At 35.8% G+C, this 17,484-nt stretch overlaps 1 protein-coding gene across 1 annotated transcript in view; it reads right to left on the bottom strand.

Moving 5' to 3' along the window:
- The window catches only part of CFAP47 (cilia and flagella associated protein 47), a 455,521-nt gene that overhangs the window by 222,259 nt on the left and 215,778 nt on the right, over positions 1 to 17,484 (bottom strand). Inside the window, 2 exon segments of the mRNA XM_063634578.1 lie at positions 10,016 to 10,131; positions 13,855 to 13,989. Of these exon segments, the coding sequence (XP_063490648.1) occupies positions 10,016 to 10,131; positions 13,855 to 13,989 (251 nt within the window).

Genomic DNA, 17,484 nt, shown 5'->3' with positions numbered 1-17,484 from the left:
CTCACTTCAGCTGCAGTTCTCAAGAAGCCTACAATCTAGTTATTGTCATCGGTTAAGCTATCTTAATGTATTTTGTAAAATCTGAGGTTAACTTTCAAATATATAATCTCTCAAATAAAGGATTTTCTGACAGCAAGCCACAGGAAACCATGTACGAATTGTTTTGAGGGAAATTCATAGGACATTCTGTGCTACTGTTTAGGCAAATACTTTGTCATGTCACTGGTCTCTGGAAATGTGGAAACGTTAAGAAAGTAAAAATTCAAAAAATGCATAAAATCATCAGTGAAAATAACATTCAAAATTTATAACCAAATAATCGCAGATAATAATAACATTTAATTAATTACAAAAAGGAATAAGGAAAATATTTTCATCCTCCTTAATCTTCAATTTGGCAGTCTAAGACATAGGATAATGGTGAAGAGGCTATGGATTTGGAGATTCCATTCACCAGTCTGTAGGAAAATGACTGGACCATAGTACCCCAGCAACCTTGCATGAGTCCACATAGGCCACATATGCACTGTAAAAATGCAGCTGACAAAAGTCTTGGCAGAAACCCCATGATCCTCCTGCAATATAAGAGCATGGAGGCTCATGAATTGCTGCTCTAGGAACATTTCTCATTTGCCTCCCTAATCTCTCCTGAGAGACTGTCACCAGACAGTTTATCATTGCTTCCTGGATTGTGATGAGGTATGAGACTCGCTTCCTTACTCCTTTTAGGATAGAGTTACAGGCCATGAAGCTAAATGACAGCACGAATTTAGCTCCTCAGCAAGAGGGTGTCTTACCATCCATGAGGCAGTGATCTGACCCCTTTTATTTTGATATTGCCCTGTACAAGGGACATGTGAATCTGGTACCTTTGATTACTCATGCTTTCACTGTTTAAATGAGTTATACACTCTAAATTAAACAATGGACTCTCTATTTTGTTACTGGATCAATCTTTCAATCTTGCCTTGCCTTGATACAGCTGTAGGTGATAAAACTTGGGGAAATTTTATCTTTGCTTTTCCTCTGGTTTTTAGCATGGTTACCATTATACATCCTATAACAGTTATTCTTTTGTACCAACTACTACCTATTGTCTTCGCTTAGAATACACATATTTAAGAATGGAGATGGGAATAGATTCCCTTGGTGTCAAACCTTGACTTGATTGTGCCAGAACTTTTGTGCAGTTGCTGTTGAATGGGTGAGACTAGGAAGAAACGAGGAGTGAGATGAATGAGGGGTTTTCAAAAGCAATAGAAATGTTCTCAAAATAGTTTTGTAGGGAAAATTACAGCTCACATCTTGCAGGAGTGGGGGTGATTTTAATATGTGTCCTCAACAATTTCAATTGTGTGCAAAAGGACTCTTATGAAAACTCATGGGCATGAATTTAACTGAGAACAAAGAACATTTGACCTTGAGGTCTTTTTCCAGGTATACAGGCTCAAATTATTTATTAAGATAACAGTGAGTGATTTAGAGTATTTCCAGTTATTCTAAAGTACATCACTATATAAGATCATTTATCCATTAATTCATTCATGCAATTGATATTTTTAGATAATGTTCCAGGCACTCTTTTAGGTTTCTGAGATACAGTAATTAGAAAAAAAAAAACACCACTATTCCTGCTCTCCTGGATAGTACAAATGGTAGGACATGGCCAACATTCTACCATCACAAAATAAATGTGAAAATTACAAATTATATATGTGCTGTGAGAGCATATAATGCGGAGTGTGACATAGTCTGAAAGGTCAGAGAAAGTGATATATTAAGTGGAATGTGAAGGATCGGAATGAGTTAACTAGATTGAACAGGGGATGAAAGAAGGCATCCAAGGCCTCTGGCATGGGGAATTAAAATGTGTTTGAAAAACTAATCAAAGGCCAGTAATGCTAAATCTTAGCAAGTAATAGGGGTAATGATGCAAAATATAGCCAAGAGCAAGCTGCGAAATCATAGTGACTGTCACAAAAGTGAAAGTGTATTTTGGACCATGTTAAGCATATTCAATCTATAGCCAAACGTTGATGGGAAGCAGCTGAAATATTTTAAGCACCTTTTTAAATTTCTGTTAAAAATTAGCTCTCATTCTAATATAGAGGATAGATTTCAGACAAGAGTTTTAGGAGTCTGTTGTGGCAGTCTAGTATAAAGATGATGTTACATTAAATCGGGGTGGAATAAGTGAAGAAGGGAAAAAGAAACAAGGTTTAAGACACAATTGGTAAAATTGATAGGATCTGGTAATGGATTGGATCTCCATGGAAGCTGATGAAAAGAGAAGCATTCAAGAATGACCATCATCTAAAGAACATGCATTTAATGAAGGATTTTATGAACCTATACTTAAGTCTTATGGAATACATTTCAAAATAGAGTATCCTTTTTATGAGATAAATAGCTGGTTCCATGAACAGCCTTCTCTTAAGTATAGGTAATTATTTTTTTAATTTTGTAGTTATATTGAAGCATGTAAATGACCAGCATTCTTTTCTGAATTTGTTAGAAACTTCAGAATCAAATGTGTAGTCTACTTCAAGTAAGTTTCATAAGTCTCCAGGCATTTCTGTCATAACTAACAGGTTTCATTTTAATTATTTTACCTTTTATTTTCTTTTTGCTCCAATTGCCTTTCCCTGATTTTTTTTTTTAAAAACCTCCTTGATATTACATATACATTGTAAGCTACTTCAATTTAGCCTTTGGAATAGATGGAGAATAAATAATACAACACATCAATGTCAGTGCACATATGGCTCAATGAAAATAATGAGAAAAAAAAGAATGGTTTGCTAAATTTACACTTTCACTTTTATGACAGTCACTCTATGGTTATAACTAAATTTAGTCATAAAGTTAGATGCAGAAGTAAATATGTTTGTTTATATACTGGTGTAGCTGTTTAACATTTTCTATATAAATAATATGTCTGAGAATTTAAATCCATAGCTGGCAGAAAGAGACATTATTAACTGTGATCTAGACAGTATCTAACAGAGAATGTGGCACATATAAATATATAATTATATAGTATCTTATAATGATAAAATTACTCATTTTTTTGTTTAGGAAAACAAAATATTTTCTGAGTCATATTTGTAAAAACCAAATCCTATGAAATTATTTAGCCTAGCTAAAGAGAGCCACCTAAAATAACAGCTACCTAAAATAATTTTATTTCAAGCCTATAAAATAAAATGCATTTAGATAAGTGAGTAGTCATTTTTTTATATGTATTCAGAATTAAGCATTACTTTTTCTGGGAACCCTTCCTTGGTTTCCTCAAGAGTAGGCAGGCGCTTCTCTTTCAGTTTTCATCTAGTTCTATACACACATAATAAATAAAATAATTATTGATGTATATCTTCATTATGTATTTGTTTGCCCAGCATTGTGATAGATTGTAAGCATTTGCAAGTAGTGTTGACATATTTTGTGAGTCACCAGTACTCCAAATTGAGGCGGTCATCCTTATTAATTGCTTCCTATAAGTTCCATTATGGTACAAGGTATTTTGCCTACATAATCATATTTATTACTGACAGCACTGTGGGTAAATAGTCTTACCCACATTTTTCAAATAAGGAAACTGAGGCTGGATCGTAGAGCCTTTACATGTCAAGACTGAAACATAACATTTAACTGTTAAATGATATGAGAGGAGTTCTAAACCACAATGGCATCTGAAACCCAGAGTCATCATTTCTTTTCCTAAGAAAAATCTCATGAAAATTATAATAAAGAGATTTTCAAAACACAGCTGGTTAGAGGAAACCATCACCACATAAAGGGCAAGATGGGGTTCAGACAACCCTACTCCCTTCAATGCCATTATAAAATGTCAGACAATTGGGCATAAAAACAGAATGGTTTTACACCCTAATGTGAAGCCTACCAATTGACATACCTGTGCACATACAGTATAGAAATTTACTTTTCTATTGCCATGTTATTACATATGAATGAATAACCATGTTTCAGGAGGCATTTGAGTGAATCTTTTAACAGGGAACATTAAGATCAAGGTAAATAAAGCAACTGACTTTAGAGAAAATTCAAGGATAGATGAGAACATAAAAGTCAGAGGCAATTATGAAGATATGGTACCTCAATTTAAGAACAGGATGTCATGAGATAGAAATAGTCAGAGAACAAGTGCTCTTAGCAATTTATATATATATATATAAATTCATATATATATGAACCAGAACTCAGACCCTTGCCAGACACTGAATCTGCGAGCATCTGGATCCCTTGGACTTCCCAGACTCTAGAACTGTGAGAAATAAATTTCTGTTGTCTGTAAGCTACCTATTTTATGGTTTATTGTTATAGCAGCCTGAATGGACTAAGATGGCAAATTAGTATTGAGAAGTGGGTGGGGGTGCTGCTGTAACAAATACCTAAAATGTCAAAGTGGCTTTGGAACTGGGTAATAGGTAGGGGCTGGAAGAATTATGAGGTGCATGCTAAAAAAAAAAAAAAAGCCAACATTACTATATAAAGGCCATAAAGGGTGATTATGGTGCAGGCTCAAAATAATACAGCTGTAGAGAAAGCTTGAACATTCTTAGAAATTACTTAAAAGGGTGATTCTGGTAAAGGCTCAAAAGAATAAAGCTGTAGAGAAAGCTTTAACATTCTTAGAAATTACCTAAAAGGGTGATTCTGGTAGAGGCTCAAAAGAATAAAGCTATAGAGAAGGCTTTAACATTCTTAGAAATTACCTAAAAGTTCATGAAAAGAATACTGGTAGAAGTATGGATAGTAAAGGCCATCCTGATGAGGTCTCAGACAGAAATGAGGAGCAAGTTATCAGACAACAGAGGAAGAAAATCAGTGCTAAAAAGTGACAAAGAACTTGGCTAAATGGTGTTTGTGTCCTGGTGTTTCCTGGAAGGTGGAACTTGTGAGTGATTAAATAGAATGTCTGACTAAGGAATTTTCCAAGAAAGTGTTAAAGGTGTGGATTGGCTTCTATTGAATGCTTATAGTAAAATGGAAGAAGAAAGAAATGATTTAAAAACAGAATTTTTAACCAAAAGGGAAGCAGAACTTAAACGTTTGGAAAATTCTTAGCTTATCCATATTGAAAAGAATGAGAGAACAAACATGTTTAGGGGAGAACAAGGGTGTGGGCAAGGAACTGTTTGATAAGGAGATTAATATGGATCAGGAATCTCCATGAAAACCAGATGATATTCATTAAAACAATGGAGAATTACCCCATTCATGATTCAGAGATCATCCGTGCTGCCTCTCCCATCATAGGCCCAGAATGCCAGGGCCTGAGAGACAGAATAATTTTAAGGAGAAGGGAGTATGAACAGCTGTGGGACCCTGGTGTTTGCTGCCCACCAATGCCTCAAGGCTCTACTGTCCACATTCCAGTATCATGCTCCTTGGCTGCCCCAGGTGCTGCTTCAGCAGACCCAGGTGTGGCTTGGAATGTGGTAGCTGCCCTCTGATGGGCACAGGCAATAAATTTGGGAGGCATCCATGTAGTACCATTTCCACTGGTGCAGAAAGCACAGAAAGTGCATGCCTTCACCTATATTTCAAAGGGTACCCTGGAAAGTCTTGGGGTTCAGTTAGAGAATTGCCATGGGGAAGGGCCACTGCAGAGTTCCCGCTAAGGCAATGCCCAGTAGAGCTTTGGAGGCAGGCCTCCCTGAAGACCTCACACCAGTAGAGACATTGGAGCAAGATTCCAGCTCAGGGTAACCACAACCACAAGACCCAGGCATAGAATGACCACAGCGGTGAGGCTACTGCAGAGAACTAACATGTTCCCAGACACAGAGCTGTGGCGGGCACTGGGCTGCCTCAAAGCCATTGGGGGCAGGACCACCAGTGGTCCTGGAGAACAGTTTCAAGTCAAAGAAGATTATTCTGGTGCCTTCAGATTTAATGTTATTTGTCCTGTTTAGTTTTGGACACACTTAGGACCTGTTATCACTTTCTTCTTTCCTATTTCTCCCATTTGGAATAGGGTAGAAGTGTCTACCCTATGCCTGTTCCATCACTGTATTTTGGAAGCATATAACTTATTTGATTTCACAGAATCACAGCTGGAAAGCAATTTTCCTCAGGAAGAATCATACCTTGAATCTCACTCATATCAGACTTATATGATTTTTATTTATTTTTCTAGGCAAACCCTAAATACAAGACTTATATGATAGGTGAGAATTAAGACTTCAGATTTTTGAGTTGATGTTGAAGTGAGCTAAGATTTTGTGGGGCTATTGGGATGGAATGAATATATTCTTCAGGCAAGAAGACATAAATTCTCGGGCTACAGGGTGGAAAGCAGGGTGGAAAGCTAAGGTCTAAATGTTTGTGTCCCCCCCTACCAAGTTCACATGTTTAAACCTAATTACAAGAGGAGTGACATCATCAGAACAGCAGAGTAAGAAATACTAATCTTCATTCTCTCCACATACAAACAATAATTAAACAGCTATCTGTGAAAGAAAATGGCTTAGAGAGGGCTCAAGGTTCCAATTAAGACCCTGAAGTAACACAATGGAGCAATAACCTGACGAAAACCACACAGAAAGATCATTAGAGAGACAGGCATACTTGAGCTGTCTAGAGGTGGCTAGGAACAAGGAAGGGCAGGGCTTATCATTATCAGCCACACAGTGGGTGCTACTTAGGTCCCCAGTAAACTGCTCTACAGAGTACACCAGCAGCTTTCACTCCTGTCATAACCAATAGCCATTCCTGTTGTGAATCCCTTGGAAAGGGAAATGCTGCTGGGTCCTGCACCTCATCAAGGAAGGAGCCACTGTTGGGTCAGGTAGTGGAGAAAATGAGGAGATACTAATCAAAGGGTATGAACATGAAGATATAACTTGAATAAGTTCTGGATACCTAGTTTACATCAAAGTGACTATAATGTCATTTACACTTGACATTTGTAAAGAAAGTATATTTTAAGTGTTCTCATAAGACACGTACAAAAGGCAACCTTTTGAGGTGATGAATATGTCAATACCTTGATTGCTGTAATCATTTCACAATGTATATGTATACCAAAACATCATACTCTATACCTTGAATATATATAATTTTTATTTACCAATTTACCTCAATAAAACTAAAAAAAAAGAGAGAAGAAAACCTAATCACCATTGTGATGGTATTAGGAGTTGGGGACTTTGGGGAGTGATTAGATCATGAGAGCTGAGCTCTCATTAATAGGATTATTACACTTAGAAAAGAAGCCCCACAGAGCTGCCTTGATCCTACTACCATGTGAAGACACAGAAAGAAAGTATCATCTATGAAAGCAGGCCTTCACAAGACACTAAATCAATCTGTGGGTGCTTTGATCTTGAGCTTCTCAGCCTCCAGAACTGTGAAAAATACATTTCTGTTGTTTGTAAGCTGCCTAGTTTATGGTATTTTGTTATAGCAGCCCAAACAGACTAAGACACAATCATATCATGGATCTTCAGGATTGCTTAGAAATAGTCAAAGTAACATTACATTGAATGCAAAGGGCTTTGTTGAATGTGACACAGACACACACACACACACACACACATGCACAAGATATGTGCAAGTGTCAGTTTAATAAAAGTGCCAGCTCTGAATTTGTATTGACTGGTGTTGAATCTCTACTTCGGCATTTAATAGGAGGGAACATTGGGTAATTTAATGTCTCTGTGTCCAATATCTTTTTCTGTAATATGAGGACACTAATAGGATATTAGGAAGATTAAATATGAAGTGCATACTATATAGATATTGACATATGAAACAAAGTTCATATGATATAGATATTTTTATATGGCAAATGTTTAATAAATATTAAGTATGTTAATATTTACATATAATGCCTGTATTATGTAAATACATAAGTATGCATATGTTATAATAAACCTATGTGTACCTATGAAAAGACTTGAAAGAAACGAACCAACAAACTGTGTTTGATGTAATTCTAGGTGATTTTTGTTATCCTGTTTATTTTTCTATAACTCAAATTTTCTACAGTGCACATTTATAATAAAAATAACAAATATGAACTTTCTTAACAGGAAAAGTAATCTTAAACTAAATTATCAGAGGATTATTGTGGTTATTAGGAAGAATTTCCACATAGTGAAAGCTTTGAAATACTGGAATACGCTATCAGGTTTATGAGTGGAAAAAAATGCAGGAGAAACTTCATCCTTTTCACTTGTACCACCCTATTGGAAGAGTGGAGTATAGATCTCAAGTTTTAAAATCTTTGACAACAAAGTAAATGGTTATGTGACAATGTCCAAATGAACTTGTATTATTATGGTTATGTTTTTTAATAGACATATTAGAAATTTAACTATTTTATTATGGTCTTTGAAAATGGGTAAGTTCTTTTTATTATACAAGGAATTTTATTCTAGTATTTTATTTATAATAAGCAGATAAGTATAGATTTTTTCCTCAGGTTTAGTTTAGGTAGAATTAAGATCTTTTATATGCCACTTTAGCATGGAGTAATAACTGAAGAAAGCTAACATAGGCTAATGACACGAAACAAGGGCATTGTTGAAAATGGGTTACAGGATATTTTAAGTACAATTTAAAATGGCCCTTTTTTATTATTTCTGTGTTTGATATACTAGCACAGAAATAAAGACTACAGCTTGAAAAGTTACTCAATTTAATGTATAGTTAAAATCCAAAGAGATAATCAAGCCAAGTAACTTTAGTAGTTATCTATCACATTTCATTGGGGAAAAGCAATTGAATGCAAAGGCAATGACTAAAATTCAAGACTAGTTAAAGTTCATTAGTAGTTCTCAAATTTGTCAACTGCTGTGGTACTGACACAGCTGTTCTCATATCATCTTTGTATGATTTAATAAACAAGAGTATTTATGTCATTAGCATGTGTTGGCATATCCAACATGATTTGTTGATCTGGGAAGACTCACATTATGCTCAGATTTAATTTCTCAAAACTATTCTCTGGAGGCTTTTAATTATACTTTATTTTTGTGAGTGGGATAGTAGTAGAAACATTAAATAAGTATGAGAACACAATTAGCTAAAAATGACACATATAACATTATCACAATTTGGGAGTATATTTACATGTATATATATCATCTATCTGTCTATCCATCATTTACACACACATACACAATGACTATGAGGAAACAGAGAAAAATGGCAACATTGGGACTTCTTTGAGGTAGGATTATGAACCTTTTGTTTTCCAGTTCTTCATACTTTCATAGTCTCTAAATTTCCTATAATGAGTACATGCTGCCTTTATAATCAGCAAAAACTATATATAAAATATATATAGGCTGGGCACAGTGGCTCACGCCTGTAATCCCAGCACTTTGGGAGGCTGAGGTGAGTGAATCACCTGAGGTCAGGAGTTCAAGACCACCCTGGCCAACGTGGTGAAACCCCGCCTCTACTAAAAATACAAAAATTAGCCAGGCGTGGTGGCAGGCGCCTGTAATCCCAGCTACTCGGGAGGCTGAGGCAGGAGAATTGCTTGAACCCAGGAGGCAGAGGTTGCAGTTAGCCAAGATCGTGCCACTGCACTCCAGCCTGGGCGACAGAGGGAAACTCAGTCTCAATAAATAAATAAATAAATAAATAAATAAATAAATAAATAAATAAAATAATATATATATATCTTTAAATTATATACATACATACTTTTAGAATGCACTGGTTTCAGTTTCCTGCAGGAAACAGAATGGCAGTACACAACAAACCAACTTATAGTCTTGTTTCTATGACCCGTAAGCATAAAAAACAAATTAAAATTAAATGCATACATAAAACAGCTGTTTTATGTTGTTAGAATTGTTTCAACAATTTTGGTGAGGAATTGTAGAAACATGAATATTTGTCTGACTGTGAGTGACAATCGTTTCATTAAATATCTATCAATAGTAAAATCAAAGTCACATTTTATAATTACAACACATTAAATCTTTGGGGTTGATATGTCTGATAATGTAAAATTAAAAAAAAAAATACTTACCTTGGAGAAACTGTCACAACATTCCCTTTTTGGGAAAGGGAGAAGTCAGCAGCATCTCTTCCAACAATTCTAGCATTATATACTAAGTTTCACGAGCTGGGATTTTTCAGTAGAATCTATGTAGAAGTAGAAGAGGATATAAGTAAGATTATAAAATTAAAAACTATGCAACTATATCATTTCTTATTTTTATCAAAGACAGCAATAGATTTTAGTCATAAATATACTCATTCATAATGTACACCAACTGGAGAAAGCCAGAATTTGTATTTTAAAATAACAACTACACACACACACACACACACACACACACACACATGCACACATATATACATACAGTTTAGCTGAAGTGGGCAAAGAGAAGGAACTTTCAACAAAGGGAATTACAAATGCAAAAGCGTCTTATCACCAGTGATTTGAAGATCAACATTTGCAGCTTGGATTTTACTTTTATTGCAAAGGAAAACCACTGGGGAATTTTGAAAAGGGAACTTACATATCCAATTTACAAAAAGGATACTCTGGCTGCTCAGTGTAGAAAGTATTATAAGGAGTATAGATTTAAAAACAGTTTCAGGCTGAATATAATGGTGGCCTAGTCTAGATGTGGTAGTTCAACGAAGGGTTGGCTGTCTCTTTCCTCCTGATCCAGAGACATGGGGAGCATTAGAAAATGAGTTGCTTTATTACAAAAGAGTACTTCTTGAAAAATGTGAGTACACAAAGTGTTTTGGCAAAATATAATGGAGATTCGAAAAACAATCTTTAGGAAGACTGACGAAGATTTTCTTCTCAACCACACTCCAGTAAGGCTTGTCTGAGCTCTTTTTTAAGTAGGCCCCACCTTTGGGCATGTCCTCAAGAGCCCAATTTTAGTAAGAATCCTGCTAAATCAGTTTAGCCAGAATTCCACACCTTCGGTATCTAATCACCCTTGATATCTAACCCAATTCCTCATCTCCTGCCATTGCTCAGGTAATGTATGATCACCCTGGCCTTCTTTTAACAAAAATCTTATATTGGTTTAGCCAGAATCCCCCCTTACCCATATGTTTCCTCTTAGTCATTTCCCACCCACTGATCTCCATCCTGCTCCTTGGCTATAAATTCCTACTTTTCCTTGTTTTATTTTGAGTTGAGCTCAATCTCTCTCCCCCACTGCAAAACTGCTTTGCACCAGTCCCTATAACTATCATAATAGTCCTGAATAAAGTCTGCCTTACCGTTTTAACAAGTGTCATGAATACTTTTTTTTCTTTAACAAGATGCCAAGGTATCACCAAAAGTTCTGACCCAGAGAATGGTGAGGATGGAGGAAAAGGATAATTGGTCAAATTAGAGTGAATAAAAGGTCACTGCAAATTATGAAGTTCAGGACCTATAGTCACAGATATTCGAAGAGTGAAAAAGTAGCAGTAGGTATGGTTATAGTGATTCATAAGGAATATGATGAAAATCTGGTGAAAGATTATTTTCTTAGTTCAATGGGAACTTTGGTAACCAACAGAACAAGTGTGTTGTTGATAAAGAGTTTCCAACTTTAGTTTCTTTAAGGATTTGGAGGCCTCATGTTCTCAAATACTTAAAGACATCAATAATGGGGGCAAGACCCCCACTATAGTGTGGTACCCCACTGTGGTGTGGTAAGCTTTTTGTATGTACATACATTCATACAAATGTATGTATTTCAAATATTCATTAACAGACCAAGTGATTTTAAGTCCCAGAGAGCTAATTCCTATTGTTTTGGAAGGAAATGTTGAAAATTAAAGTAGATTTGTTGTGAACTGTTTAGATCATAAGGAAGCCATTCATTGTCACTATATCATACATATCATATATATGACAAAATGGTATTGGACTCATCTGTGGTCAGTCATACCACCCAAATCCAGGATTTCGTGTAAGGGTGATGAGGAGTAGATAGGAAGAAGAGCTAGCTGTTTAAGGGAACAAAAGAAAGTTTTAAAGTCTCAATTCCTTTTTTGCAATGACAGATATTCTTTATTCTGCTTCTGTGTAAATTTTGTTTCAAAAGGAAAACAAAATTCAACTGCTTTTGAATGTCTCGGAAAATCACTGCACTCTATGTTTTTTCACTGACCACTACTTTTTTGCACTTGTTCTAGCAGTCTATGTCTCTATTATTTGCCCATAGCTATAGAAATACTTTTTTACACTTTGGAAGGCTGAGGCAGGTGGATCACCTGAGGTCAGGAGTTCAAGACCAGCCTGGCCAACATGATGAAACTCTGTCTCCACTAAAAATACAAAAAATTAGCTGGGCATGGTGGCAGGCACCTGTAATCCCAGCTACTCAGGAGGCTGAGGCAGGAGAATCGCTTGAACCTGGGAAGGCAGAGGTTGCAGTGAGCCAAGATCGTGCCACTGCACTCCAGCCTGGGCAACAAGAGTGAAACTCCGTCTCAAAAAAAAAAAAAAAAGAAATACTTTCTCAATTTTGTAGCCATTTCTGGAGATTTTTCTATATTCTGTAACATTGATAGGGTTGGTGGTAAGAACGACTTTCTGTGACTTACGCACTGCCATTCATCGTGTTGATTCACAGGAGCAAAATACATAAAAGATTCTCAGCAATTTCTAAATCACTAATTTTCTTAAATAAAAGTTAAAATCAAAGCTTGTTGTAATTTGTTTTATCTTGCATATACATTTTATTTATTTCTTCTTTCAAAAATTTTTCTTACATTGTGAAAAATGAAAGGTATATTTGTATAATTTTATCTATAATCTTAGGTATGAGCATTATTTCTAGTAAAATAATAAAATGAGAAAATAAATCATGTTCTATTTAAACATGATTTAATTCGATTTTTAACATCATAATTTAAATTTCTTTTTAAACATTGGCTAGCATTAATATTAACTACTTAAAAACATCAATAACAAATGATATGAAGGAATACAGTCATGTAGACAGAAATAGAGAATTGGTAATAATAGTTAACAGTAATAAATTATACTTAAATCAAATTTACACTCTTGTCTCCTGCAGGCCTAAGCAAAAAACTTTTAACTCTTCTGAAAAATTCAATATAATTATAGCTCAAGGCTAGTTATTTATCCAAAGCCCTTGGATATCATTGCAATTAGCGAATTATCATAGTAAATACTGAATTCTATGGAGTTTTATGTCTTTTTTTGACAAAAAAGGAAAGAAATAAAGTAAATAAAGGAGATTGAACCTCAGTATTTACTAACACAAACCTAGAAGAGGAGGCTTTCTTTTCACTAAATTCAGCCCTCTACATTTTGAGATAAGAACCTGGGTTTTGAGTTTTTTTTTTTTTTTTTTTCAATTTTTAACTAAATCCTTACCAACTGATGCTCACACCATCATGGAGGCTACAGTTATTTTCTCAAAGAAGTTACAATTACAGATCAAAGATCACCGTGGCATATCTTTTGAAGACCACATATGGATAAGTTTTGCATCAAAAATATAAAATTATCCTCCTTCCCAATTATATATTGAGAGAGACACACATAAAACAGCCTGAAAAAAGGAAGAAACATGAATCTTATCAAAGCAGTAAATTAACTTGTATATAGAATAATATTATTTTAAATCAAATGAAAATGAGTAAGAAAAGAGTCATCATTTCATTGCAAGCGGTGATTACTCTTAAGCAAAAATTGCACCTTTCGCTCATCTAGACCTTTGGCTTAGAAGAAGCAACATTTGATAAGGCTTATTCACTTTTAATAAAATTATTCATATAGATGCTTGCTGTTAATTTTGGGTTGGGAAAGAAATATCTAAAACCTCTCTTAATTTTGTAACTCCTTATGCATTTTGACCCCAAAATTATCCTTACCTTATTCAGCACCGTGTCACGTACAGTACATTCAAAGGACACCACCTTCTTAGGGAGATATGTAGGGAGTCTTTCATACATGTAGACACAAAGCTTGAGCATCAGGATTGGATTTGGGTCACAGATGTCTGTGGCCTAGTTTCAAAGAAGATAAATCGAAATTAGAGGGTGCATTAGTTAGAGTTCTACATCAGTAGAGAACCGATAGGATATATATCTGTATATATGCACACACACACACACACACACACACACACATACACATATATATGAATGGGAATTTATTAGGAAGAATTGGCTGAACAATCACAAAGGCGAAGCCCCACAATAGGCTGGCTACAAACTGCAGAATGACAGAAGCCAATAGGGGCTCCCAGGGAAGCCAGAAGCATGGCTCAGGCTAAGTCCCAAATCCCCCAAACCAGGGAAGCTACAGTGCAGGCCCCATTCTGAGGCCGAAGGCTGAAAGCCCAAAGGAGGCTGCTGGTGCAAGTCCTAGAGTCCAAAGGCTGAAAAACCTGGAATCAGATATCCAAGGGCAGAAGGAGAAAAAAATGCATCCTACTTCCAAAGGGAGAAAGAGATCATGACAAAAATAAAAAAGAACAAACAAACAAAAAAACAAGCAAACTGAATATCCCCCTTCTTCTGTCTCTTTGTTCTGGCCACTGCCACAGCCAATCGGATGGTAACAACCCACACTGAGGGCATATCTTCCTTTCTCAGTCCACTGACTCCTGTATCCATCTCCTTTGGAAACACCCTCACAGACACACCTAGAAACAAAACTTTGCCAGTCATCTTGGCATCCTTCAATCCAGTCAAGTTGACACTAATATTAACCATCAAATAAGATAATAGATAAAAATATAAAAAGAGGAAAAGCATAGTAAATCAATTATTGAATTACTTTAAAACATTTAAAATATTTGTGATTGACAATGACACTGAAATATAGATACAGCAATAATACTGCTCTGAATCAGAAGAGCTTGACCTAAGTGTTAAAAAATAAATGTGTCCTTAGTAGAACACTGATCTTGTAACCTCAGACTCCGTAAAAGCTAGTCGGAACTCAGAAGAACACTACACTCTAGAAATTATGACTAATGTGACTATTACTCCTGAAGTTAAAGATGGCAAGAGATTTTCAAGCAAAGGCCCATAGAACCAATGGCACATTAAATGGGCCTTATAGAATTCTTGAACTTCAAATATGTGTGTTTGATGTGAGGAAAAGGGTGCATTTTTTCAGAAAAGCAAATCACTATAGGATGAGGAGATAGAGAAGCATAGTGTTTGTTCAGTAAAGAACTTCCATTTGGGTCACACATAAGAAAAGATGGGACAATTAGTGAGAAAAAGAGACTAAGGAGTGCCAGGCTACATTGTGGAGGTCTTAGATGGCAGGGTGAGGGACTTGGTTTCTGAACAAGAAATAACATAATAACAGCAACAATTCAGGCAGATCAGGTAGGCAGCAGTTGAAGAAGTACTTTTCCCAGAACAGATAAACAATAAGGCAGAGGATGTAATTACTCTGATAAACAAAATACATTAGTAATGATAACTGGAGTATATTTGAGATAAAATCCAAAATTACAGCGCAATGATATCAGGACAATAAACATAGCCAGAACGTAAGCTGAAGCCAAAAGGTAATGTCAGGAACAGAAGAAGATAGAAGCAGTGGGGAAAAGTTATTCACAGCACAAAAGTATTGGGGTTGGTGTGAGGGATTCGAAGACATAAAAAACACCATTAATAGACAAACAACTCTGTCAGTGTCAATATACAGGGAGCTCTCTGTATTTCCACAAAATGGAAATGAAGGTCTGCCATGACTTAATGGCACATATTCAAGTTAGCAACTGAACACGATCTGAGCCCGGCCTAGAAATGCAAATAGTGTGAAAGCCAAGGAGACCCAACGTGCTATGTGGAACTAATGCACTTGATTCTGAAATTTGGCAGCAGTTTTTAGAGAATAATGACAACCCCACTGGTGATCTGCTAGTCCACATTTCCTCATGCTCTCTTATTCTTCTTGGGAAAATAGAAGAGTTTGTTCTTTCTTGTTTTGTTAATTAGAAGTAAGGCTTACCAACGAAGGTGCCTGGGCAGAAGATTGACAGAAAGAAAACTGGCCTGCCTTAGCAGGGTAGAAAGCTAACTGTGAGTATAATTTGAGGAAAACTTGGAAATATACCAGGACCATAAAGTTTCTCATCAGTATTTTGTGGTCTCACGTTCTTTAAAGACAACATTAGTAAATAGATGTAGAAAAATGATTTAAGATAAGAACAAAATAAAAAAATGCAGAGTTTAATTGTCACATCCACTTTTGAAGCCTAAGAAGGTAAATTTTTTTTTTTTTTTTTTTTTTTTTTGAGACGGAGTCTCGCTCTGTCACCCAGGCTGGAGTGCAGTGGCGCGACCTCGGCTCACTGCAAGCTCCGCCTCCTGGGTTCACACCATTCTCCTGCCTCAGCCTCCCAAGTAGCTGGGACTACAGGCACCTGCCACCGCACCCGGTTAATTTTTTTGTATTTTTAGTAGAGACAGGGTTTCACCGTGTTAGCCAGGATGGTCTCGATCTCCTGACTTCATGATCCGCCCGTCTCAGCCTCCCAAAGTGCTGGGATTACAGGCGTGAGCCACTGCGCCTGGCCGAAGGTAAATTTTTAAGTGAAGAATGTGTGGCTCTGCTGGGCCCTGTGTTTGGAATCAGCCTATAGGGTATGATCCGAAGAGGGCTATCTAGGGTGACGGGAGGTGTGTTTACTGGGGAAAAGAGGAGTACTAATGGCAGAACACTCTGGGCTCAAGTCTGGGATGAATCAAAGTCTTTTGAACCATGTTTTAGTGAGTACCCCATAAAATGATATAAATAGCAATATAAAAATTATTTCAAAAGCTAAGCTTTGAAAAATCCAGCAATTTGGCAAATTAAAAAATATGCTTTTAATGAGAAACTATATTTAATAAGACATTATACTTAAAAACCAAATAAAAGAGCATTCTTACCTTTCCTTATACATTTAAACAAAAATGACCTAAAGCAATCAGACTTTTGTCAACCTTAGGCTAGAAAGCCAAATGTTAAAATAAGTTAGGTTTATTTAAAACAAAAATTTCATGTGGAAGTACTTTTAAGGACATAATCATCATTTTCGCTATATAGATCTAACCAAAAATAACTTCAATTGTATTGGTCCTTTTTTTCCCCTTGATGACTATGTTTTCCTACTAGATTAACAAAATGCAGGAATGTAAACAAACAAAAAAATCACAAAAATCATAACAAAAAAATCAAGAAATCTGGTAAATTAATTCAAGTCCTGCTATGACATAGTGCCATGCTCTTGATTAAGTCAATTGAATTTCCTGGGCCTCAGTTTCATCATCAGTAAATAGAAGGGGTGATAAGATCTTGAGTTTTATGCTGGATTTAATGTGCCATATCTTTTAAGGTATCACTAACTTTCAAATAAGACACCAAAATAATTAGCAGTACACAATGATATACTATAATCCTACAAAGACAGCTATTGAGTGCCTTCCCAACAATCATTTTCCCCTTTTTTCTTTACTAAGAACCTAACTTTTTGTGAATATTCTTTTTTTATT

This window comes from Symphalangus syndactylus, chromosome X (assembly GCF_028878055.3).
Source record: "Symphalangus syndactylus isolate Jambi chromosome X, NHGRI_mSymSyn1-v2.1_pri, whole genome shotgun sequence".
Taxonomy (NCBI): Eukaryota; Metazoa; Chordata; class Mammalia; order Primates; family Hylobatidae; genus Symphalangus; species Symphalangus syndactylus.
The sequence above is the reverse complement of the archived record's forward strand: the minus strand, read 5'-3'. Positions and strand labels throughout refer to the sequence as shown.